Source organism: Pogona vitticeps, chromosome 1 (assembly GCF_051106095.1).
Source record: "Pogona vitticeps strain Pit_001003342236 chromosome 1, PviZW2.1, whole genome shotgun sequence".
Lineage (NCBI taxonomy): Eukaryota > Metazoa > Chordata > Lepidosauria > Squamata > Agamidae > Pogona > Pogona vitticeps.
In genome coordinates, this window is record NC_135783.1 from 177,426,219 (window position 1) to 177,451,941 (window position 25,723).

The 25,723-nt window shown below is 43.7% G+C and overlaps 1 protein-coding gene across 4 annotated transcripts in view; it reads left to right on the top strand.

Annotated features, from left to right (window-relative positions):
• Window positions 1–25,723, top strand: part of KANSL1L (KAT8 regulatory NSL complex subunit 1 like) — a 76,436-nt gene that overhangs the window by 11,064 nt on the left and 39,649 nt on the right. For all 4 annotated transcript variants that reach the window (XM_078379210.1, XM_078379216.1, XM_020780678.3 and 1 more), the window contains 4 exons: window positions 7,682–7,823; window positions 11,316–11,513; window positions 17,625–17,746; window positions 22,710–22,914. In XM_078379210.1, coding sequence (XP_078235336.1) covers window positions 7,682–7,823; window positions 11,316–11,513; window positions 17,625–17,746; window positions 22,710–22,914 — 667 coding nt within the window. The remainder of the gene's footprint in view (window positions 1–7,681; window positions 7,824–11,315; window positions 11,514–17,624; window positions 17,747–22,709; window positions 22,915–25,723) is intronic.

Below are 25,723 nucleotides of genomic sequence, written 5' to 3' on the forward strand. Positions count from 1 at the left end.
TACTAGATTATAGCCAATGTCTATGTGAGTGGAGAACATCTTGCACAACTAATTTTTTTCATTTTCCTTCAATCTCCTGCAATTCCTTGAACCCTCTTGGAAACATTTATTTCTAAGATCATTTCTGAATAGCAGTTAATATGTAGTATGGAGCTGAAGAGAGAGAGAGAGAAAACAGTTGGCAAAATTCATCAGAAGTTTGTTCCTTTATCTGCCTTGACCAAATTTCAGTATATTATCTATCTTTCATCTAGTTCTTTCTTGATCTTAGCCACCCATTGTGTACACTTATGATGGCAGGAAAAACCAAATGACTGCTGCACTTTTCTGCTGCTGGAAGCAATTGGTTACAGGGTGCATAAATATCAATGATTTTTTAAAGATCAGTTTGATTTAAATTATGACTTAAATCATGATTTAAACCAAAAATTGATTTTTTTTAAATTACTGTAAATCAATTAAATTAAATCCACCCTGGTTGGTTACAAGTAACAGTTACCTAGAATAAATTACCTTTTGGGTAAATGAACAGTTTAACTAGTAATTAAAAGTTAGTTTTAGGTGTAACAAGTAACATCTACGTTGCTTCATTGTAATGCGTAACACATGGTGGTATTTTGACACAGCTTTTTCAGAGTTTGTCATTGTCTTCAGTTCTAAGTAGCAAGATTCTTTGATTTTATCATTTGTATTGCTACAAATATTTTTAAGGTTTAGTATCAGAGTTGGCCATTAGAGGGGACCTGAAAGGATTTTCCCTGTATTTTTCTAACCTACTAGTAAGAGCAGTACAATATATTAATAATGCACAACATAAACTATTTGAGCAATTGAAACAATAATAACAATCAATAGCTGATTGCCTAGAAGCAATGTGTAACACAATGAGCTTTTTAAAAAAATGCAGTTTTCTGATCTCTGATAAATAATATACAGTGGTGCCTCGCATAGCGAGGTTAATTGGTTCCAAAAAAACACATCGCTATGGGAAAACATCGTTAAGTGAAACGCGTTTTCCCATAGAGATGCATTGAAAACCGGATAATCCGTTCCAATAGGAACGGATTATTTGGTTTTCTCCCCCACTATCGGGCGCAGCCCTTTGGGAAAGCCTCGGGGGAAGGGGGGGAAGACGGCATCGACTGCTGCCTTCTCCCCCACCACCCGGCTTCTCCCAAAGGGCTGCCCCGACTGTGCTTGCAGCAGCGGAGGAGGAGCCCTGTGGAGGAGAAAGGCCAGATTGGCTCCTGCCTTCTCCTCCACCGGGCACCTCTTCCACTGCTGTAAGCACAATCAGGGCAGCCCTTTGGGAGAAGCCGGGCTGTGGAGAAGGAAGGCTGAAGCTGATCCAATCTTCCCCCCCCCCCCACCGGGAGGCTTCTCCGAAAGCGCTGCACCCGATGGTGCGGGGGAAGGATTGGATCGGCTTCAGCCTTCTCCACAGCCCGGCTCCTCCCAAAGGGCTGTCCCGATGTTGCTTGCAGCAGCGGAAGAGGTGCCTGGTGGAGGAGAAATGACAGATCGGCTCCTGCCTTCTCCTCCATTGGGCACCACCTCCGCTGCTGCAAGCACAATCGGGGCAGCCCTTTGGGAGAAGCCGGGCTGTGGAGAAGAAAGACAGAAGCCGATCCGATCTCCCCCCTCCACACCAGGCGGCTTCTCCCGCTGCTCCCAATGGTGGGGGGGGGAGATCGGACATGGCTGGGAGTTGCCGCTGCGGGTTGGATCCAAGCCGCGAGGGGAGGGTGGGAGGGAGGGGTGATCCGGATGCCTTTCAGGCATCCCGGGCTTGGATCCCACCCGCCGCCGGTTACCCATGGCTTGGGTAACCGGCGGCGGTTGGGGGGGTTGGGAGGCGTGGCCGACTCTTCGGTAGCCGCCACGGCTCGGATCCGAGCCGCGGCGGCTGCCGAAGAGTCCCGCCATGCCTCCCACCCTCCTCAAGCCGCGGGGAGAGAGAGAGTCCGACCATGGCCGGGGAAGCCGGCTGCGGGGAAGGGGAATCCCGGCGGTGGCCTCAGAAGGACCCTTCCGAAGGGTCCTTCCGAGGCCACCGCTGGCATTTTCCCCCAGCTGAGCTCCCGCCGCTCAGCTGGGGTAAAATGGTGCCTATGGGGAAAACATCGCAAAGCGATTTTTCCCCATAGGCAACATTGGTATGCGATCGCAAAAGCGATGGCAAAAATGCCATCGCTATGCGAATTCGTTGTTAAACGGGGCACTCGTTATACGAGGCACCACTGTACTGTTGCTTATGATACCAGCTAATTTGAACAAATGCTTCCAGGCACAATAAACTAGAACAAAATGTATCTGGTTTATTATGCCTTTGTGTGCTGCAACAGAGGTGTGGATTCTAGGTGTTAGCTCTCAGATAAGAAGAATTAGCAAGAAGGGGAGATGAGTTTGGCAGCAAAATAACACTGGAGGGGTGGACAACCATTAGACATCCATGGACTGGACATATCCATCCCTAGATAGATATTAGATGATTGATCTAGCAAACTAGTCTGGATTATGTTTGGATAAAGGGGACTCTTGAGTACTCCTTTGAGTAATACAAACCTTTCTTCCTGCCAAAACATCTTGTAAACTACCATATCTTTTCAGATCCTGGCATTTAGCCAGAAGGTATGGTTAGTAGCATTTTCCTCTGAGCAGGGCTTTTCCCATTTTAGATAGATCTTCTCCATGGGGTGCCATTTGACTTTCCCATTAGTTTGTCCTCTGACCTCCAGCACAATCTTCCCACTCACAATACAATATTCCTTCCACTATGTTTGTCTTTCATGGTACAGAAGATTAAATTCACTGTACCAGGAGAGCTTTCAGAAGTTGTTTTTGAGGAATCTGGCTCAAACACAGCCTCCAGACTGAACAAAGATCCATGCCATTACTTCCCGAGTCCACTGGTTCCTTTAAATTAGGCTGTACAGCCACCAGTGCCCTGGAGTGTGGGAGTGCAGGATTTAAATCAGAAGAAAAATTGGGGATGGGGCAAAGAAGGGACTGGCTTTGTAGAATAGCGATCTCCATTAGAAGACACACTGGTGGAAATTTTTCCTAATGTGGGACAGGTCTCAGAAATACTGTTTTGGAAGATGGGTAGTGCAGTACATTCTAACTAGTATTTTCAGTTCTGTTTTCTTTACTCATTAAAGATCATGGTAACTGGTTAAATTCAGCCTAGAGAGAAGAGTCCTCCAGAGACAAACCCTTTAACTATCAGGACTTTATTCCTGTTATTGATAAGGCTGTTATAATTCTTTATATCTAGATGCCTTCTAAGTAGTCAGACCAGCAAGTTTCCACCTTATTGTCTAAGTCTGAGTATGGCTTACAGGGCTGAACTTCAGGCTTGTGGGGTAATCATGTTTTCAGAATCTGAAGTAGTATTTAGAATGGATTCTTTTCAGGTAATAGATATTCTTACGAAAGTGGAATGGGTCACTCCTCTACAGGCCAGAAAATGTGTAGTAATAGTTCAGAAGTTAACATATTTTATCACTCTCCAAACAGTGGCGGATTTGAACTGTCCACTAGTAGTGGACCAGTAGACCTCTCAGACGTGGCCGTTCTTTTTGTGAGTTGTACTTCTCAAGGAGGGGAATACCCCTTTGAAAGATACAGGTGGGGAAAAAAAAGATCAAGTTTGATCCTGTGAAAGCTTAATACATCACCCTTGATGATTCTAACATCTTCCATGGCCTATGAAATGACACATGCCTCCATGCTCTTAATTGAGAACTTAATGTGGCACACCAGACAGACATATTGGCTGAAAGAAACCATTTTCATAAACATTGTGATCTATCCTGTTAAGTGTCCTATGTCACACTGCACAGTCTTCAGAGAGGAGCCCCTCCCCCAGGATTCCTTGACTAATGCTTTTGACATGCTATTCTGGATAGGGAGTCAGCTACCAGAGCAATGCTGTGGCTTCTGGACAGACAGGCTCTGTTAAAGCCACTATGAGCCACTTGCCTTCCACTATATATTTAAAGCCCACAGTCCAAAACCAATATGTATTGGTTAGAAAAGTTTTTAAACAACACACACACAAAACACGGAGTGGGATCCACCTGTTGAAGGCACATTTCTCCTCAAGTGAGCAGAGAGACTCATCCACTCTTACTGCACAGTGTGCCAAGATGGGACTCAGTGCCATGGTAGATTTCAGCAGGCAGTGTTCCCTGAGGAGAGCAGGCCATATCCTTCGGTCTCTGCCCAGATATAGGATAGAACTATTTTGATATACTGTAATTAGATCTCTTTGCCTCACATTCCAGTGCAAAACTCCCCAGGCTCTTCTCCCAGTTCACCTCATCCAAGACTGAAATGTTATATGCCCTGATGACACAATAGCTTCTGGGTCTTCACAGTGCCTCTGGCAGTAATTTCCAGGATGCTGAGGAAACTTCACTAACAGGAAAGGTCCTGCAAGGCTCCTTACTGGCTTAGGAAGCCTTGGTTCTTAGAAATAGTAAGCCTTGCAATAATGAGACCTTAGTTCCAATCCCTCATGCATTATTGCCTCACTCAGGGACAGTGACAAAGCTGCACCCAGACTGGCTACATCTAGCTGTTTGGTGTGAGCACAACCTCTATCTAAACCTTAAGTACTCTGTGTAACTCATTAATATGCACACCAGGACCAAGATAGTTATGAGGACACCTAACAAAAGGTCTTAAATTCTATGGTGAACTGTCTCAAATTCTGCATATAAAAATTGCTTTTGAGCAAATTATACATGTCCTGAAAATCATGATCTGTCTAAGCACCACTTACTGAATAAGCTTTGTTTTGCTTAATTTTTCTTTGTCTAGTTTTTTTTTTAGTGATAACCTGGAACTTGTTTAAATTGCAACTGTAAATTTTTATTGCAACTGTAGACAAGGAGGTGTGCAATGTGTGTGTTTACAGGAAGTGTTAGCTTTTAAACTATACATGCTTTTCAGCCTGTTGTTTGAGGCATCAAGGATAAACTTAAAAGAACACATTTTCTTTGATGATTTGTATGGAATGTATCAAATTCTAGATTAGAAGGCACATATATGCTTGCTACGCAGATTTTGGACTTCCATCTCTGAGACTAATTTGTTTTCATTGCATGTAAGTTTATTAGACTGCTAAACTTCATGAAATTAACTGTTATTGAAATTTGCTAATAAATTTCTTTTGTATCTTTGAATACGTGGCTTAGCTAATTATGAGGCCTACGTATGTTTGAAAATCATAACTTATTTCTTATAAGAAATCATTCACGTGTACCTAGATTTTTTGCCTATTTTATTGATTCAGTTGTTTTTCTCAACCCTAGCAGAATAACCAAACCAGCAAGACTTATTTCACTGTTGACTTAAGAACAGTGGCCAAAATGTTGCTTAGTGTAATAAATTGCAGTGGAGTAGGTGCATTGCATCAGTGGTGATTTGGTGAGAAAACTCTGGGACTTCCACTGATTCAATTTGGTCTACTCTAACAGCTACTTTAGCATAGTAAGTTGAAGTTGGAGTAGGACTGCTTGAATAAGTGAAACTGATGTAGGTGTTAACTCATGAAATCCCCACTGATTCCATGAGCCTAGATAAGGTTCCCCTTTATAATTAAGTCCAGTTGTGTCCCACTCTAGGAGCTGGTGCTTATTCCTGTTTGCAAGCTGAAGAGCTGACATGTGTCCATAGACACTTTCCATAATCAGGTGACCGGCATGACTAGGCACAGAATGCTGTTTCCTTACCACTATTCATCTACTCTCATTTACATGTTTTCGAATTTCTAGGTTGGCAAGAGCTGGGACAAGCAGCAGGAGCTCACCCATTGTGTGGATTCGAATTGTTTATGATCAACATTCCAGTGTTTAAAGGCTGTGCTGTAAATGGGACTGTTACATTTCCCCAGTGTCCCCTGTGTGTTTTCCCTTAAACACAAGTTCACCTTCGGACACAATGCACTATTTTCTCCCTTTACAATGCACTATTTTCTCCCTATCCACACTGTACCAAATATGTTTCTTAGACCCGGGCTGCCAAATGTAACAGGTTTATTTATTGTTTGATTGGTAAATCACAGAAGTAAAGTCATAGATGTTTTGTTATTGTTCAATCATTACATTTGGATAGGATTACATGTATGCTTGTTTGTATTCATTCACATTAACCACCCTTACAATATCTTATGACTCTCTATCTGTTTTCTATTACTTTTATCTCTTATCTATTCTCTAACACACCAACTTTCCAATCTCTGTCTTAACGCTTCAAAACTGCTTATCTAACTCTCCTCAGTCTCCAACTGTTCTCCTGACTCCCCCCCTCCTGTCCTGCCATAGGCTCCTGCCCTAGAGCTCCATATGACGGACAGGCGTGACTTGGGCATTCCGCCACAGGGACCAACAGTTGAATTTAGTTATTCTTTCTATACTAAAAATATGTTACTCATTGGTCAAAATCCTGTTTGTGGAGGAGTAACATAATGCTGAATACCCACATGAATTTGACCAAACTCCGGGAGGCAGTGGACGACAGGAGGGCCTGGCATGCTCTGATCCATGGGGTCACTAAGAGTTGGACACGACATAACAACTAAACAACAACAACATAAAGCTACACCCACAGAAATTTGGTGGGCATTGCAACATGGCAACATATAATTTCACAATTTAGTTGTGCAATTGGTCATGCAATTCTCATTGCTACCATTGCACAACATGCCGGTGGAAGTGCTTTGTGGATAACACTCTGACCTTGGTGCTCTTCTAACTACATTGAGTTATGTCCATGGATCTGTTTTCCAAAATTTCAGTCAATGAAATCTGTTTTCTTTACATATTTTAAAAAAAACCTCTTTAATTATTTTTAAAATGAGACGGTTATTCTACACGTTCTACTTTAATTGGACCACTCTCTTAAGTGTAAAATAACTACATTTTGCATTGTACAAGAAAATAATAGTATAAAACAAGTTATTTACCAAATTAATCCCTGTTTCCAGTTGGAGTTCACCCAACATTCCCTTTAATTTTCCACCAGCCCTGAGCAGAAACTCCATCCTGCACACACAAAGTTTTGACCATGACGAGAAACAAATGAGCAGCAACACCAATTGCAGGCGTACAGTGCCAGTATAGCGCTGTGCACTGAACAACTGAGAAGGAACATTGACTTCAGAATAAAAAAAAAATCAGAATGCTGATGAAAAGTATTATTATGCTAGGCATTGTAGAATAGTACGACCAGATAAGAAGACTTAAACATACAAGTTATTGCTAACAGAAAATTAGCATGATTATAACTATTAAGTAATCTAATTGTATGTATGGGGAGAACTATATGAACTTCTTGCTGCTAAAGTGTAAAAAATTATCCGTGTTTTAAGCTGAAATAATTTTTGGCCACAGTTGATGTGATTTTGTCACCTAGGCAAATAATCAAATTTCAGGGTGGTAACTGTGTTGATCTGTTAAGGAATGCATGTACACAAGGGTATTGCTGCTATTGCAGCATCTTTAGAGACTTCGAGATTTATTATGGGAAACTTTGTGGTAAAAAGATTGGGTACAATATATTTGTTAGAGACTTGTAGTTCCTTTAAAGAGTGCTTTCTGCAGAATATTTGAAATGTCTTCCTTGAAGATCATCTATTGTTGGCTAACCTGCATTCTTTTTGTATTCTTTCTAGTAACTATAGATCTGACTGGAAATGGCTGGTAGACAGAGCTAAAGTTGGCTGCCGTTGGACATGGCTTCAAGCCCAGATTTCAGAGCTAGAGTACAAAATCCAGCAACTCACTGACCTTCACAGGCAGATCCGTGCTACAAAGGTATTGTCAGTGGTAGGAAAAAAAAGTTATCCACACAATAAGTTTTGTTATTGATACTTTTTTGCTGTGTTTTATAACTTCAGGTATCTGAACAAAAGTATTATGTAAAATTACAAAAGTAAATGAAGAAGTATATTGAGAGCTATATGATTTAGACTGAATATAGGAAACCTTGGAATCTGCTCTAATACGTTTACTGGGGAGCCACATAAGCCCCTTGTTACAGCAGCTCCACTGGCTGCAGATCCATTTCTGGGCAGAATTTAAAGTGCTGTTTTTAACTTGTAAAGCCCTAAACAGTTTGGGCCCAAGCTATCTCAAGGATTGTGTCTCTCTTTATGAGCTTGCCCAGGTGTAAAAATCACCTGGTTTTTTTCTTGGCCTCACCACCTTCACAAGTGCATTTGATGGGGACATGGAACAGGGCCTTCTCTCTTGCTGCTCCTAGACTCTGGAACTCCCTCCTGCAGGAGGCCAGGCTGGCTCCATCTTTGCTGTTCTTCTGCAGTCAAAATCCTTTGTTTTCAAGCAGGCTTTCCTTCAGTTTTAAAGGGTTTTTTAAATTAATCGTTGTGCTTTGTAGCTTTTGATGTATTTTGGTGTTGATTTTGTGTATCATTTTTTAAGTGTTATTTGATCTTTTTAAAATACTTGCATACTTACTGGATTCTGCTTTAAAGTATTGCCTGTTAATGATGTAAGCCAGCTTGAAACCTGCTTAAGGAGAAAGCTGGGGTAATAAACAAACAAACATTGCATTCCTCTTCTGGGTGGTGAAGAGCATATGTGTAACGAAATAAGAAATGACACTAGAGAGAGTTGGAGGCAGACACATGGAATTGAGAGAAGAGGCATGGAGAGAGTTATCTTGAAATCAGTTTGAATGGCTGTTTGGATGGCTTGAAAGCAGGAAGGTTGTGTGTCTTGGGATATAACAGCCAAGATATTGGCTACAAGCCTGTAAATTGCAGTGGGCAAACAAATAAATGACAGAAAAGAGATCCTTAAATTCAGTTATAATCTGCTTCCTATGAGCAAGAGGGGAGACTCTGTGTTTCCTCAAATACAACTAAAAGAGAAGAAACACATGTAACTGGACTGATGGCAATCATTGTGGTTTAATTCTCCCACAGGTTATAAAAGAAAAAAATATTTTAGAAACAAAAGTGCTGTTTTTCTTCCAGGGAACATCAGCTGCTCTTTTTTCACTCAGCTGAAAATAGTGTTACACCTGTTACACACATCCAGGGTAACAGATTTGAAATGTCTGAAGGCAATTTTTCATTGAGTTTAGACACAGACCAGGCTGTGATATACCTTCCATACTAGAGAGACATTTTCCCATTTGGAAAAAAAAAAAAGGTTCTTTGTAGTGGTCTCTGTGAATGCATACAAATGGGTTTATCCTGCACGTGCGCAGGATGTTCGGAAGAAACTAGAACTTAGGAAAAAGAAACTATTTAGTCCCCCACCAGGGTATAAGCTCCGCCTCCTCAACCTTCCTTTCTGTTCCTCTTTTTCCGCCATTCCAGTAGGACGTTTGGAATAGTAGAGCAACTTTAAGGAAAGTTGGCCTTCTTTTCTTTCTGTTTGATTCTCTTTTATTTTTATTCCACACTGGTGCATTAGAACTTAATAGATTTAATTTTTTTCATGTTCTATCACCCTTCCCGCCTTTCCCCCGCTGACGGATTCCCCCTCCCTTTTCCTTTTTTGCTTTACGTGTTTTTTAATGGCCCCTCGGGGTTTCAAATAGTGCTCTGTTCACGAAAGATCCCTCTAATAGACGGGCACGACCAGTATTTATCTTGCCTGGAGGAATTCCATTGCGCCCAGTCGTGCACTGCATGCAGGAGTCTTTCTAAGCAGGCTATTAAACTTCAGCGCCAACGGCTTTGTTCTTTCCTCTACAAAAAGACTCTGACTATGGAGGTGCCTGCCCTCCCTACACTGACTCCTCGCACGGAGACTTCTAAATCAACTCCCAGCCCGGTTGAGCAATCTTCACTTACCTTTACCGGTTAAGCCCAAGGACTCGGGAAAATCACCTAAGCTAGTTGCCACCAAGGCTCCGTTGTGGTCCATTGTTCCTGTTAAAAAGAAAATAGACAAGGAAAATTCTAAGAAACCAAAGAAATCATCTAAAGCTGCTTCCTTACCGCTCCCTGCAGCAGGGATGGTTCTGCCTAACTCCCCTCCTCTTAATCTATCCTCGGGTTCACCTCGACCTCAGCAAGGTCGGGGAAATAAGTGGTACGCTTGATTAACTGAGTGTATGAGGTGTAGTCCTCCGAAGGGGTGGGAGGGTAGCTCCCAACAACCACCGATGCCCGCGTGGGGAGGTCAATGGGTGAATCCTCCCTAGTTTCACCCTCGTCCACGCTCGAGCCCAACTTGACATCTCAATCCAGGGAGGGAGCAGACAGTCAGGTCCGAGGAAAATCCAGTTCTGATTCAGGATGAGTCAGTGCCTCCATGAGGTCGTCTTCCCAAGCCCGAGAAGAAGGAATGGGCAAAGGAGGCACACATGGTGTATGTTCGATTTGACGCCGAGAGTCTGGAATCGAACCCAATGAAGGCCCTGTAGGTGCTGAAGCCAACTGCTGCTCCCTCACCTGCAGTTGAGAAGGCTGTGGGGAGGGTTTGTCCAGTCACCAAAAACACCCTTCCACATAAGGTGGAGACCATGGTGGGAAGTGGTCAAAATAGGACTGCCACTGCCAGAAACCAAAGTATGAGGCTGGATCGAAGGGTGGCAGATAAGCAGGCCCCTCGAACCCGAAGCCTCTTGGTCTAAAGAAGCCACGTGGGTCTTCCCAAGACAGATGGTGCACATCCTGGTCCTGTGGCAGCTCCACCAATGCTAGTCAGGGTTGAACCCGATCAGGCTCAGGCTCGATGTGCCAAGTCTTCCGCTTCCTCTTCTGCGGGGGTGTGGCAACAGGTTCCATAGCAGGAGTAGCCGGAGTCTTAGAACGGACCACAGGTGACCACCTACCTGTAACTTTGTTTCTTCGAGTGGTCATCTGTGAATTCACACTCCCTGCCCTCCTCCCTGCTATACGTCACGTGTGCCATTTGATACGCTATATAGCGGCGGGCAGTTCTACGGAACTGAGGCACTCAGTACTGGAGGTGGGGATATAGCCTAGGTGGGAGGTCCCAGCACCAGGTGCTAGTGCTCTAGAAACTTCCGAGGCTGCCCTGCTTAGGTGCAGATTAACCCATTAGTGTGAATTCACAGATGACCACTCGAAGAACCAGAGTTACAGGTAGGTAACTTCTTTTTCTTGCAAAAGGAAAGATGCATTTTACTGTTTCTGTGAAATAAGTTCTGTTTTCTATATGCATCTCATATACTTTTGGAACCCTAAGTTGCTAATCGAAATATTTCAGAAAGTTCAAATTGTATATTGCAGGGGTTCTCGCTAGGCAATGATTTCATGAAATTAATCTGTTGTTTCCCAACTCTGTTCAATTGCTGTTGTCTAGGGAATGGTGATGCTAGAAGAATTTTCAATCCCAAAGGACATCATGAAGAAACGGACACAACTGACAGATCATGAAGCTTTATTAAACACCACAGGGAGTTCTCAGGCTTCCCTTGAGAGACAGGATGCTTGGCCGGAACATGATTTTGAAATGTCACCTAGTAGTCCAACTCTGCTTCTTCGTAACATAGAAAAACAGGTATTTAAGTGAGACTGAACATATAATTACAGTATGAGTGGAAACTATTCCATTAATATCCATGAAAATGCTATGTATTTTTCTATAAGCTTGATCCATTTATGTATGGAGGGAGTAAGCTTTACAGTACTTTCCCAAATCATATTCAAACTGTCCTTTGGCCAATCATGTCACAATTTGATTTATCTTGTTAGACTGTTGTGAGGATAAAATGAGCACTTCCTTGCATGTCACCGTAAGCAGCTTTTAATTGCCACTGTCCTATTCCATAGCTCCACCAATTTAGTAGGAGTGATATCACTGGAAGCAGTGGATTGCTGCTAATGAAAGAGGTCCTGCTTTGATTTTGGGTTATGTGTGACCATCTCATTTGCACATTTAAAGTAGGAACTCTTTTATTAGTGGCAATATTTTAATGATGTCATTTCTGCTACACTCATGGAAGTACAGAACAAAGCACCGGCCAATATGTAATAAATCATCTATCAGGATAAAAATGGGAGATGTTTTCAACTTCAAGAAATAGAATTCTGTAGAAAACTACTCATCTTTCCTCTTGCTCCCTGAACATCATGCCTTTTCCAAATGCTTTTACAACGATAATATTGGATGACTTGGAAGGGAACAAGGATAATTTAGATCATTTAGTACAGTGGTTCTTAATCTTTTTGAAAGAAACACCCCCTTGAGCCACTGAGGAAGTTATCGCCCCCCTCCTCGTGGCCGCAGGGAGGGGCAATGATAACTTCCTCAATGGCCTGGGTGTTGCTTCTTTCCGCCTTCGCCTCCCCTTCTGCCGCACACTCAGAGACTAAGCAGCGGCTTCTGCTTGGCTTTTGGGGCGGCCCTGGAGCTGCCGGCACTTGAGGAGGCAAATGGCCAGCAGTTATGCCGCGATGGTAGAGAATGGGGTGGTGGTGGGAAGGACGGTGGCTCTCCTTCTCGGGGCTTGGCTTTCCCTGAGCAGCACCATCGGGAGGGAAGAAAAAAAGCAGGGGAGAGACACACAAGGCCAGGCTGAGGAAAGGAGAGGCGAACCATGGCTGGCCGCCTTACCCGCCTGCCCATCCTGACTCTCCAAAGAGGGAGGCCTTGTCGAAGTCAGCCCTTTGTGGAGCTGGACATTCAGAAGAGGCGGTGGGGCGGGATGGTGGGGCTGGGTTCCCCATGGTCTCTTTGTGGGGAGATCGCTATGTGATCTGCCAGATGCTGGGGATGGGAGCCTGAGCCCCAAAAAGTACCTCCAAAACACAACCAGGCCCACAGTGGCTCGCCTAAGTTCCCGGCCAGCATCCACAGCTCCAACACCACTTTCCGCTCGTGGTCCAGCTCTGCCCTGGTGCTGAGGACGCTGCTGAGTGGGTCGAGGTGGAAAAGTGCGCCATGGGCCTGCAAGGGGTCCAGGGCATGGCCGGCCCGGGCATTGAGGGAGCTGGCTTTGTCGGCATCTGAGGCGCTGAGGTGGAGCATGATGGTTCCAGGTGAGGCCACCTCAGAAATCTCTGCTCAATAGCGAGGCTGCGTGAACACGGGCGCCTGGTCGTTCAGTGGCTTTGGAAGAAAAAGTGAAGGATCACCTTCCACTTTCAAAACTCTGCCAACTTGTGCCAGCTATGGTGGGACATTGGGATGATTCTCCCCTTATTTTTCCAATGTGGTTGTATGTCTTTTTTTCCTTCTTCACCCATTGAGAGAGGAGGAAATGCCAAGTTAGGAGATCTAAGTCCAGCTTACAGTAGCAGTGATGCTGCTGGTGATAGATCTCTGCACCTGGAATTCTCCGCAGGCCTATCTGCAGTGGACGCTTCTCTGGTGGAAGAAGGAAGAATCCATATACCCCACCATCAGCCCTTCAAAGGTCCATCCTCTAAGTGGGTTTAATTTATGAGCAGAGATGGGGGTATTCGTATTTGTGATATGAGGGTTCAGCCCCATGGGGCTGGACAATCCACTCACCAATCTGTCACTGCTGCGGGCGCCACAATCCTTCCAATGACTCCACAGCTTGCAATTGACGAGTCATTCTTCTGACAGGGAGGCTTGTCCCACCTCCTCCCAGGAGTGGCGAGCCGATCACAAGCTCTGGAGTCATTGGAAGGATTGTGGTGCCCGTGGCAGTGGCAGATCGATGAGTGGACCCCCATTATCGCCACCTGTGTGGGGGTATTCATATTGGTATACGAATACCTCCATCTCTATTCATGACTAAACTGATGTAACCTTTAATAGAGCTGTTCTTTACTTCATAGGTACTGAAGTACAGTGGTGCCTCGCACAACGAGTGCCTCACACAACGATGAATTCACACAACGATGCCTTTTTCTGTTAAATTTGCTGCCTCACACAGCCATGTTTCCTATGGGGGATTTTCACACAACGATCTCCCTTTTCGCTCCTGTAAAAGTGTCTTACAATGTTTGGAAGCTGTTTTAAATGATTGCAATGGTTAGTCCACCTCCTGAAACCTATGCAAACTGATTTTGGTGTTGTTCTGACACTTCGTTAATTTATGATGATTTTTTGTTTTTTCCATTGGAAACCATTAGACAGACCATCCAATGGTTTCCAATGGAGAAAATTCAAAAAATCATCATAAATTAACGAAGTGTCAGAACAACACCAAAATCAGTTTGCATAGGTTTCAGGAGGTGGACTAACCATTGCAATCATTTAAAACAGCTTCCAAACATTGTAAGACACTTTTACAGGAGGGAAAAAGGACTTCGCAAAGGCATTGAAATGTATTGAGTCGGCTTCAATACATTCCAATATAGGAAACATTGTTTCACTCAACGATGTTTCCTATGGGGATTTTCACTGAACGATGGCAATCCGTTCCAATTGGAACGGATTAACCGGTTTTCAATGCATTCCTATGGGAAATGGTGTTTCATAGAACGATGTTTCACACAACGTTGATTTTTTTGGAACCAATTAACATCGTTGTGTGAGGCACCACTGTACAGTGGTACCTCTACTTACGAATTTAATCCGTTCCAGAACGGTGGCCGTAAATTGAAACATTCGTAAGTAGAAGCACCATTTCCCATAGGAATGCATTGTAAACCGATTAATCTGTTCTGACTGAAGAAAAAAAAACATAAAATAAAATAAAAATAAAACATTGCAGGCCCCTGGGGCTGCAAAAAACAAAACAAATAAAAAAAACATAACCCCACCAGCCCAAGCCCACCCTGCAAGCCCATGACCGCCGCTGCCAGGAGGCATCCTGGGCTCCAGCCGCCGCCGCTGGGCTAGGGCTTCTCCGCTGCTGCCTCAGGCTTTCCCAGGGTTTTCCGCAAGCGCCACCTTTCTCCCCCACTGCACGGCTTCTCCACCGCTATGGGAGGCTTTCCTGGGGCTTGCCCCAATTGCCGCCTTTCTCTGCCGCCATCCACTGCCAGGCCAGGGTTTCCGCGCCGCCGACGCAGGGTTTCCCAGGCTGGTAGACTGGCCCTACCGGGGAGGACAAACCCCGGGAAAGCCTGCAGCGGCGGCACTGGAAGCCCGGGAGGCTGAGCCCAGCTGGGATGGTCCGGCTTTTGCTAACTGTTGAAGCGAAAGAGCTACAAAGAAGCAGCCTCTTCACCACCAAAGGTTTGAATTTCCTGCCCTTTTCCCCTGCCTTTTTCATTCGTATCTTGAAGCTCCGGCCACAGGTAGAAGCAAAATTTTGCAGCCAGAGCTGTTCGTAAATTGGATTGTTCGTAGGTAGGGACGTTCGTAAGTAGAGGTTCCACTGTATAGGGAATTTGCGTTATTTTCTCCAGCAGCAATATACATGTTGGTTAGGACACTGAATGTTTATGAGGAAAGCACTAATAATTCTGACCTTTTGGTGAAATTACTGTGTCTAAGCAAATGTTCAAGAAGGGTGTTTGGTCCATATTGTTGTACAGTGGTGCCCCGCATAGCGATGATAATCCGTTCCAGGAAAATCGTCGCTATCTGGAATCGTCGCTATACGGGGCAAAAAACCCCATAGGAACGCATTAAAACACGTTTAATGCGTTCTTATGGGGGGAAAACTCACCGCTATGAAGAAATCCTCCATCCGGCCGCCATTTTCGCTGCCGGGTAAGCGAGGAAAGGGTGTGAAAACGCTGCGGGTGGCCATTTTTTCCGGTGGCCATTTTGGAACCACCAATCAGCTGTTTTCTAAACATCGCAATGTGAAGATCGGTAAGCGAAACGCTTACCGATCATCGCAATGCAATGTTTAGCCATTAAAAACATCACAATGTGATCGCTTTTGCGATCGCAAAATTCGCATCGCTATGTGGATTCATCGTTAAACGGGGTGCTCGCTAAGCAAACTGTGCTAATTATATATCTCCTCATGGTTTATAACATAATTATGCAGGCTATGCATTGCCCTCCCACACCCAGCAAGCTGGAGAGTCAGTTTACTGACCTTGAAAGAATAGAAGGATGAGTCGTCTTTGAGCCAGCTACCTGAATCATTTGGGATCAAACTCTGGTCATGGGTAGAGTCTTGACTGCAGTAATGCAGTTTAACCACTGTGCCACGAGGCTCCTTATCACCTTAGTGGTTACAGAAAAGGTCTTGTTAAGAACTCTGGGATTGAATAGGCATTGGAAACTCCATAAAGAGTTTGAAACAGAGAGTATCAATTGTCACTTTTTGCAGTGGGGAACATTAAGTCTTCAGGCATCTGGTTGGGAACTAGTGCTGCTTAACTTGTTCATTATTGTAACAAGGTGCCTTCTGACACCAAATTATCAAGAGTGTGCTGATGATACCAAATTAGAATAGAACAGAAACACACTATGAAAATTACCAAAAGGATCTTTTCAAAGGGTGAGTCTGGGTGTTAGACAAATGAGTTTTATTTTAAAGAATGTAGTGAATAATGGAGCAAGAAAGCATGCCCTTATGGGCTGGGGAGCATGAGCTGGAATTGTACATGCTGTTTGTGGGCTTCCCATGGGATATTAGTAGATCATTGTGTGAACTGAATGCTGGATTAGGTGGGTCTGGTCTAGAGATGGGGGCTTTATATTTGTATACGAATATGAAGCCCCCCCCGGCACAGGTGGCTGTCCCCCCAGATCTCCCCCGACTACTTACCATGCAGCATGCATGGCTGGTATCATCTCCTTTGCCCTAATCACAGCGGTAGATCAGCTGTAGCAGCCCCACCCCACTCACCCAGCCACTCCAGCAAGAGGGTGGGAGGATGAGTGTCCCTGCTCAGTTGTGGAGTGGCTGGGCGAGCAGGGCGATGGGGCTGCAGCAGCTGAGCTACTACTGCAAATGGGGCAAAGGAGATTAAGTGGTGCAGTGGGGTATGGGGGTGGAAAGTAATCAGGCCGGCCACCTGTGCTGTGGGCGGGCTTCGTATTTGAAACCCCATCTCTAGCCTGATCCATCAGAATTCACTTTGGGTTTTTTTAAATCATTCAGAATATTTTCTTTTTCATGCCTGACCGGCAAGTGGTATATCAGAGAGAAAAGAGCAGGAATTCATAGGACTCACACCCATATTATATACTCAACAAAGCAGTGTCAGATTCTAAATTCCAAATCTCTCCTTTTGCAACCTTTGCTTTAATACACCTTCCACTTTGTCTCTCCCATCCTCTGCCTCTTTCCTTTCATTTTTAATTTTCTATTACTTTCTTTGATCCTCTTCTCTCATACATGCCTCTTCTAAATTCTAGGCCTCTTTAAATGTTCTGCTGCTTTTTCTTGGTTTTCCCTCCCCTCACCCCCTTAGCCATAATTGTGGTTATTGTTAAGCAGTGGGTGAAGTAGGAAGTCCACAATGACCATCAAGTACTATCCCTTGTGGACAGATTCTGGAATGACAACTGGTATTTAAGGGAGTAGTTTTGCTATCCTTAGTTGTATCTTGTTCTAACCAGTCTTGTTTTGTTGCATCCTCCAGTATTTTCTGAATAATTTTAAGGTTTAAAATTAATTTTGATTTGGAATAGGATTTTGAAAAAGAGTTTAAAAGTAGAGAATTGCTAGTTCATCTGTGAAGATTTGTGTTCATAATAATGGACAAAACTGAATTTTTTTAAGAGTAATATTTCCTGAGTATTAAATATAATGGCCTTTTTTTTCTTTACTGTTTGTTTCAGAGTGCACAGCTGAGTGAAATAATCAATAGTCTCATTGCTCCTCTTAATTTATCTCCCACCTCCTCTCCTCTATCTTCAAAGTCCTGTATGCAGAAGGAGTTGGTCAATGGCATCTCATTACAGTAGGTTATGCTTTTAAGTACTTTAGTATGTCATTTGAATTTCAACTTTTTGAAGAACATAATACAATGACAGTATTACTTCAACTTCAAATATATATGTGCGCATACATAGATGTAAACATTATAGCAGTTCTTCAGCATTTTAAGGCTGCAGTCTCCTATACATTTATCTGGGAATGAGTCAGATGGAATTCAATAGGAGTTCCTTATGAGTACACATACCGTGTTTCCCCCAAAATAAGACAGGGTCTTATATTAATTTTTGCTCAAAAAAATGCATTACGGCTTATTTTCAGGGGATTTTTTTTAATGTACAACAATCTACGTTTATTCAAATACAGCTGTGTCATCTTCTGGTTGCTATACAGTGGTGGAGGGCAGGGTTTCACTTTACTGTGGCTTATTTTGGGGGTAGGGTTTATATTAAGAGCATCCTGAAAAATCATACTAGGGCTTATTTTCAGGTTAGGTCTTATTTTCCGGGAAACAGGTTAGAATTACATTTGTTCTTCTTTATGGTATCGTGATTTACACTAATAGGTTCTGCACCTGCACAGAGCTGGATTTGGAAAGTCCTAGAACTAAGCTAAGAGGCAGGAAGCCTGACTTCACCCTCCACAGGGCAGTGCACATTTATCTGTTCTACTCATCCTCGCAATATCTGTGTGGAACTGGTGCATTGCTTGGATTATTTTTCCTCATGTGATTCCTCTTGCTGATTCTCAGAGCATCAAAGCAGATTCATTGATTTGTTCACTGTCGCCATGCTTGAATGAGAACTTCTTGAGGACATTTTCCACGTTTGCTTGTTCAGCCGACACAAAATGACATTTCTTCTGCAACAGAGTGGGGTTGGCCAGAACTGGGAGGGAGGCATGTTCCCAGCTTCTTTGGCTGAGGAATTTCTGTATATCTTCTCCCTGTCCTCTGCTACTCAAGTTGAGCGAGCAGGAACCAGTGGCAGCCATCCTAGTTGCTCCTTGGTGGCCCTGTCATCTGTGGTTTCCCACACTGTTTTATATTTCCAAACATTGCTTCATCCACCTGACTTGTCCAGACCTTCTCACTCAGATTAAGGGCACATTTGTCACCTGGACCTTCACACCCTTTGGCTGCCATTGTGGAATGTATTATTTTAATGTATCTTTTTCTTCATGGCCTCTGTGTATCACACCCTGGGTAATTCGCGCCTGTGTGGAGCCTCATTAGAAGATTCTAGAGCTCCTGTGGTAGCAATAAACACATTAGAACATGCCCCCCATATAAGTACCTTGGTGCCAAGCATCCCCTTGCAGTTTATTTCAACCGCTGTGTTGAGAAGCTCATAATTCTGCTTCTGTGAATAAAAGAGAAAGAGAGCTTATTCTTGATTCCTTCCTTATCAATCTTTTTTCTTTTAAACTATTAGATCAAACTCTTTATTATCAGATATTTTTCCTTTCCCCTTGCTCAGCCTCCAGCTGCAGCAACCCCCCTCCAATCATCGGTTTTTCTCCTCAATTATTTTTTCCTATTCATGGCCCCTTTGGGCCCGTTTAAGCACTGCATTGTCTGTGATAATAAGATCCCAATTTCCAAAGGAGGCGCTAAGTGACTTTTGAGGCTAAAACTCCAACTTTGGGAACAATCTTTACAATCAGTTCAAATGGCCCAACCTCCCTGTAGAGCCACTTCCCAAACCAAAGCAGTGGAAAAAGCCGTTACTGAATCACTGAAACAATGTCCATCAGCTGCACCAGCTCATTCTGATTCTCCATCTGCATCATCTAAGACCTCGAAGACATACAAATTGAAACCCTCGATACCAAAGTCCTTGACTTTGAAAACAACTTCTAAATGTCAGAGACCTACTGGAGCTGCTCCAGCTCCGGAGCTTCTTCTTCCTAAACGAGCTATACAGTCTAAGCCTACAGACATCCCACCACAACCACAACTCTCTGAATCAGTTTTGGTCGGATCTCCCTCAGATCTGCCTCCATCCCATCAACCATGTTCTCAGTCTCCAGAATGGGATGATAGAGTTGACCTACTAATGTCCTCTCCTCGCAGCCCACAACCTTCCATACCTTCCAGTTATTCCATTGCCCCAGGATTCCCATCCCGAAGGGCTCAACACCGTTCCATATTCAATGCCCTTGGATTGCCCAACGATCCCTAACCAGAACCGTCAACATCAACGATCTCGACAGCTTGCTTCATTGTGTGTGGCTCAAACCCAGGTGCATGGGGTTGCCATTTGCCCTGACCAGGGCTCTGCTCAACAAACTGCACTAACTAGTCGACCAGGTGTTATTCATTCTGGTCCATGGATACTCGCTCCATTTTGTTATATCAACACAGTTCCCGTCCTCTGGTAAATCCAAGTCATTGGCCCTGGCACTGTTATGACACTGAGCTTGATACCGAGGTCCATCTCTACCAATCGAGGTCCATCAAAGCTCAATCACCATCTTTCGATGCCGATGATCCTCAACATTGACAGATGTCCATGGATATGCCGCCTCAATCATAACCAGCAATACTATGAAACTCAGTCTCTCGACACAAAAGTTGATCACCAGTCCATTGACTCCAGACATAACCTCGATGGCTCTGACCATATATCTCATCCGCAGACTCCCTCGGTGTTACTTACCTCTCCAGTGTCGGACATTGTCAATACCGACCCTCCATCACTGGCAGAGGATTTCCAGACCTATGCCCAACTTATTCACATGGCTAAATGCCTTGATCTGCAAATCCACTGACCACCGTCAGAATCAGCCAATCATCTGTATGATTCAATCTCTAAATATACAACCACTCCGGTACACATATCGATGTTTCCATCTCTCCTTAGTACTGTGCAGGGATCCTGGACAAAACCAGCTTCCTCCCTTACCATGTCTAAGCGGATTGATAAGCTCTATAGAATCCATGACCCAGGAGCCATTTTCCTCCAGAAACAACCGGCTCCAAATTCTATATTTGTCGAAGCCTCTCAATCGAGATTTGACACCAACAATCTCTCATACCACCAAGTAAAGACAGCCAACGAATAGACTCCATGGGTAGATGGCTTTACTCTTCCACAGCCTTCACCATGTAAGTTGCTAATTATCAAGGAGCCATGAGAGCTTACCAACACTTCCTCTGGGACAACATGTCCGCCTTTATTGAATCCCTGCCAGAGGATAAAAAGACACTAGCTTAAACCTTCTTAGGATGTCTTGACACCACATTTTTCCAGTAGGGAAGCTGACTACTCTGCCATTAGTGTTAGTCACAGAAACCAAGAAGAAAAACAGTGGGTTGCTTTGGGTAATGGTGGTTGTTGCAATGAGATTATCTGTGAACTCATACAATCCATCCTGCTCCCCACTTGGTCTCCAGAGTTCTTTGTCTCTTCAGGGCAGCGTACTGGAACTGACAGGCTTGAGCTGAGGTACACTTACACTTATGTGGTGGAGGTTGGGGGTAGGCTTCTTGCCTTTTAGCTCAGCCCTAGACATTTCTGAATCCAGCTCTGTACAGGCACAGAACCCATTAGTATGAGTTCACTGGTGGCCACTTGAAAACTCATTGTTAACTATCGTTTTAAAAAAAACAGCAACTCCCTATTGAACATGTGCAGGTCCAAGCATTATGGCTCATATCACAAAACCAATAAAGTGCTATTATTATTATTATTATTATTTTAAATATTTAATTTAATTATTTTCCTTCCTCTGTGACACACAACAGTGTAAATCATATTAATGCAGTTAGAAAAGCAAAACTTTTTAAAAGCTACATTAAGGGAGGTAATATGCTTCTCTGTGACAGTTGCTCACTAATTACAAATGAGTAGGTGGTATTGCACAAATGTTCTGTGTTTGGACATTCTAAAGGCATCTAATAAGCCAGTCTGGGAGCAGAGTCCTGGACTAGATAGGCCCTTAGCCCTATCCAACTTTGTTCTCAATCTGTTCTTATTAATTAAAATTAAAAAGACTGAAAGTGAATTTTGCAGGAGATTGCTCAGTATTATAAACTAAAATGTTGTTAGTAATGACCAAAGAAGAGGAGTAGGTTTAGATGTGAGAGAAGAATAGATGACTAGACAAACTTGACTGCAGCAACTAACTCTTGCTTACATCCTTTCTGCAATATTTAACCAGTGTGGCCCATTTTATGAATAGTGTATTTCTTTATATGTTACTTTATTCAAATATAAATATATTTTAATATTTAGAATCTACTAACAAGCTGTTTACATTTTCTTGCTACTGATAAACCTCCTTGAAGTTCTACTTGGGCAGCTGCATTTTGCAGTTGAATGCCTGGAGAAAGTACCCCAGTTAAAACTGGGAATTTGATAATCCTGAATACAGTAACTTTGAACTTTGTGTGATGAGTAGAATTCATGTACAGTGGGGTCTTGACTTGAGAACTTAATCCGTATTGGAAGGCGGTTCTCAAGTCAAAATGTTCTCAGGTCAAATCTGCATATCCCATAGGAATGCATTGAAAGCCATTTGATCCGTATCTGCTCTTTTCCGTCCATAGAAACTAAAGGGAAGCTGCTATTCTGCCTTCGACCACTAGAGGGGGATATTTTTTCTTTTTTTTCTTAGGTCAAGAAAGGTTCAGGGAAGGCAGGGAAAATACAGTCCAGGCAGTACCAGGCAGTCTGAAGACTCCCAATCCACTCTCTAAACGGTGGGAGGAGTGAGGAAGCAGACAGGCACCCTTTTCACTGGCCAACAGTTAACTGAAAGTTCAAATTTTGGACTTTCCCTGCCTCCCACGTGGTTTTTTTCTGTTCTTAACTCAAATCTAAGTATGTAAGTCAAGTCAATATTTTCCTATGAGAGTGGTTCTTAAGTCAAAATGTTCTTAACTCGAGCCGTTCTTAAGTCAGGACCCCACTGTAATAATATATAATGTGGTAAATCTGTTTCTTGAATGTTATATACAAATAAGAATAATTGTTGCTTTTCAGAGATCCAAAAAACACTGGAGAAATTTCATCTTCCAGTAGTTGGTTAGTTGACCAACAGCACCTAAAGAGAAGAAGGAAAGATAAAACAAAGGTGAAAACATCGCCTGTTGTAGTGATGAGTACATCTGCTCGTACTAGACCACTTACAAGTTTCCAGAAGAGAAGACTCTACAAAATGAGCTCTGCTTTCATTTCAAATCAACAGGTGAAAATGTAATTTTCTGTTTCTCTAAGGAATTAAGTCAAGATTTCAGCCATCATATGTATGAGTACAATATGGCAATGGTATATGAGCTTAAATGTTTACAATATATACTAAATGCTGTCCAAGGTATTCCTGTTTTTGTTATTGATATCTTAAATGAGAATAAATCTTGAGTAAGCAGTGCAACAATGAGATTGACTTCAAAGGCTGAAGTAGATTTCCTCAGTTGGCTTGACTGGACATTGTTACTCCCATTTTTCTGACTGGCTTTGACACTGGAACAAGCATTCTATATACAGTGGTGCCCCGCATAGCGATGTTAATCCGTTCCAGGATTAACGTCGCTATCTGGAAACATCGCTATGCGGGGGGAAAACCCCATAGGAACGCATTAAACAGAGTTTAATGCGTTCCTATTGGGGAAAAAGTAAGCGGTAAGCGAAGTTTCCCCCATTTTTGCACAGCTGTTCGGTGGGGCCAGGGATCTTAGCAAAGGCCCCCCATCAGCTGTGCGAAAACGGGGCATTTGCGATGAGGGGGGGGAAGCAATCGTCCCAGAAAAGAGCCGGGAGCCATCTTCTCCGCTCCAGCCCCTCCCCCTCCCTGCCTTACAGCTGATCCGCGCTGCTCTTAGAAGCTTGCCCAGCAGGTAAACAGGCAGTGGAAATGCACTGGGGAAGCCTCTGAAAGCGGGGCTTTGCCAGGGTGGGTGGGTGGGTGTCAGGGGCAGGCCCGCCACCCCCCAGCACCCCCAGCACCCCCCCCCCGCAGCAAAGCGGGACTTTCAGAGGTGCATTTTCACTGCTGAAAAAGCCCCAGGAGGCTTCTGAAAGTGGCGCTTTGCCTGGGTGGGGGTGTGGCAGGGGCAGGTCCGCCACCCCCCCAGAGCCCCTCGTGCCACTTTCAGAAGCCTCCTGGGGCTTTTTCAGCAGTGAAAATGCACCTCTGAAAGCCCTGCTTTGCCACGGGGGTGGCGGGCCTGCCCCTGAGACACCCACCCACCCCAGCAAAGCCCCGCTTTCAGAGGCTTCCCCAGTGCATTTCCACTGCCTGTTTACCTGCTGGGCAAGCTTCTACGAGCAGCGCGGATCAGCTGTAAGGCAGGGAGGGGGAGGGGCTGGAGCAGAGAAGATGGCTCCCGGCTCTTTTCTGGGACGATTGCTTCCCCCCCTCATTGCAAACGCCCCATTTTTGCACAGCTGATGGGGGGCCTTTGCTAAGATCCCTGGCCCCACCGAACAGCTATGCAAAAATGGGGCGTTTGCGATGATGGGGGGGAAGCCATCATCGCAAAGTGATTTTCCCCTATAGGGAACAGTGCAATGCAATCTCTTTTGCGATCACAATATCCACATCGCTATGCGGATTCGTCGTTAAACGAGGCACCCGTTAAGCGAGGCACCACTGTAATGTGTTGTTCTTTCTAAAAAATAATGGAAACAAAACTGAGCAAAGGTCTGGTAATATAAATTACCTTTTTTTTGGCTCTTAAGTACCTCAAATTTAAAAAATGTTCCTTTGGGGATAAGTTGTTTGGCATGTTGAAGCCTGGATGCTTCAATGCAGTGCCTCTTGCCTGGATCATTGGAATGCTTGGCTGGCTATTTATTCTCAACAGAATTTACACCTTATGTGTTTTTAGCTTCAACATAAACAATTAGTTGTCTTATTTTGGCTTTCCACAAGGTCTGCAGATGGTTGGGGCTTCTGCTCTCATACAAATTTCCATAAACCTGGCAACTTTTATTGGATTTTGGCACAGATATATGTTTTTCTGATCTATTATGTGTAGTTTTTCTGTGGTTGCCCCTGTGAATTGCAGAGGCTATGAATTCCTAGATCAGTGGACAGCTAGGCCAGTGTATTTGTTGCAGGTTATACCAACATCAGTAGATGGCATTATTGTATAACATATATCTTTTGTACAATATATGCCCTACCCATTAAGGCACAATGGTATTTTAAACTGAATTTACTTTTTTCCTCTTTCTCTTTACAATACTTCATTGTCTATGCTTACAAAAAGTGGCATATTTTGAATGAATGAAACATTTCTGGCATATCTATCAATTATCTTGGTTTCAGATTTGGATGAAACAGTGTTTTATTTTGAAAAGCGTCAGAATATTTTGGAACTGTAATGTAAGCTGTTGCTTGTTACTGCACTTTTCCCTTACTTTTGCTTTTATACACTCCAAAAACACTTCATTCCAGCAATCAGATAATCATTTTCTTAACACCTTACACTGGAAAGGTTTCAAACCTTGATCCATACACATCTGACGTTGCCAGGGAGGAAGATTCCAGTGGGCACTGTTTCAAAAGAATGTGTCACTGAAACACTCTCTCCTGTCCAGCTGTACCTGCCCTACCAGTAGTGGTGACAAGTTAGCACTCCCTGCAGTCAAAAACAGGAGCTCTCAAGAAGTCAATAATCTGGAAGCATTTTCAACAGTGTGTGGCAAATGCCTGCATGACTGAGCATGCACTGGAAGAAGGTGCTCAAGCATGGGCAGGACTTGGGCCACATCTCCAATAGTAACACGCTCAGCCACTTGAACACTGTAATAGTCTTTATAAGAAGGGCATTGCTGTTGGCAAGTGAAGTGGGTACTGTGGGGCAAGTGTCTTCCTTATTGTGAAGAGTGAGAGTCATCAGGGGAGAGGTTAAGCCACCAGTGTTTGTGTCGAAAATCCCATGGGACATTTTTACATCATGGCTTGAAAACATACATACACAGCAGTGGCAAAGGTGAATATATTTCATAGGGTATTTTATAACATGAATTTTTGTGTGTGTTCAGAAAGG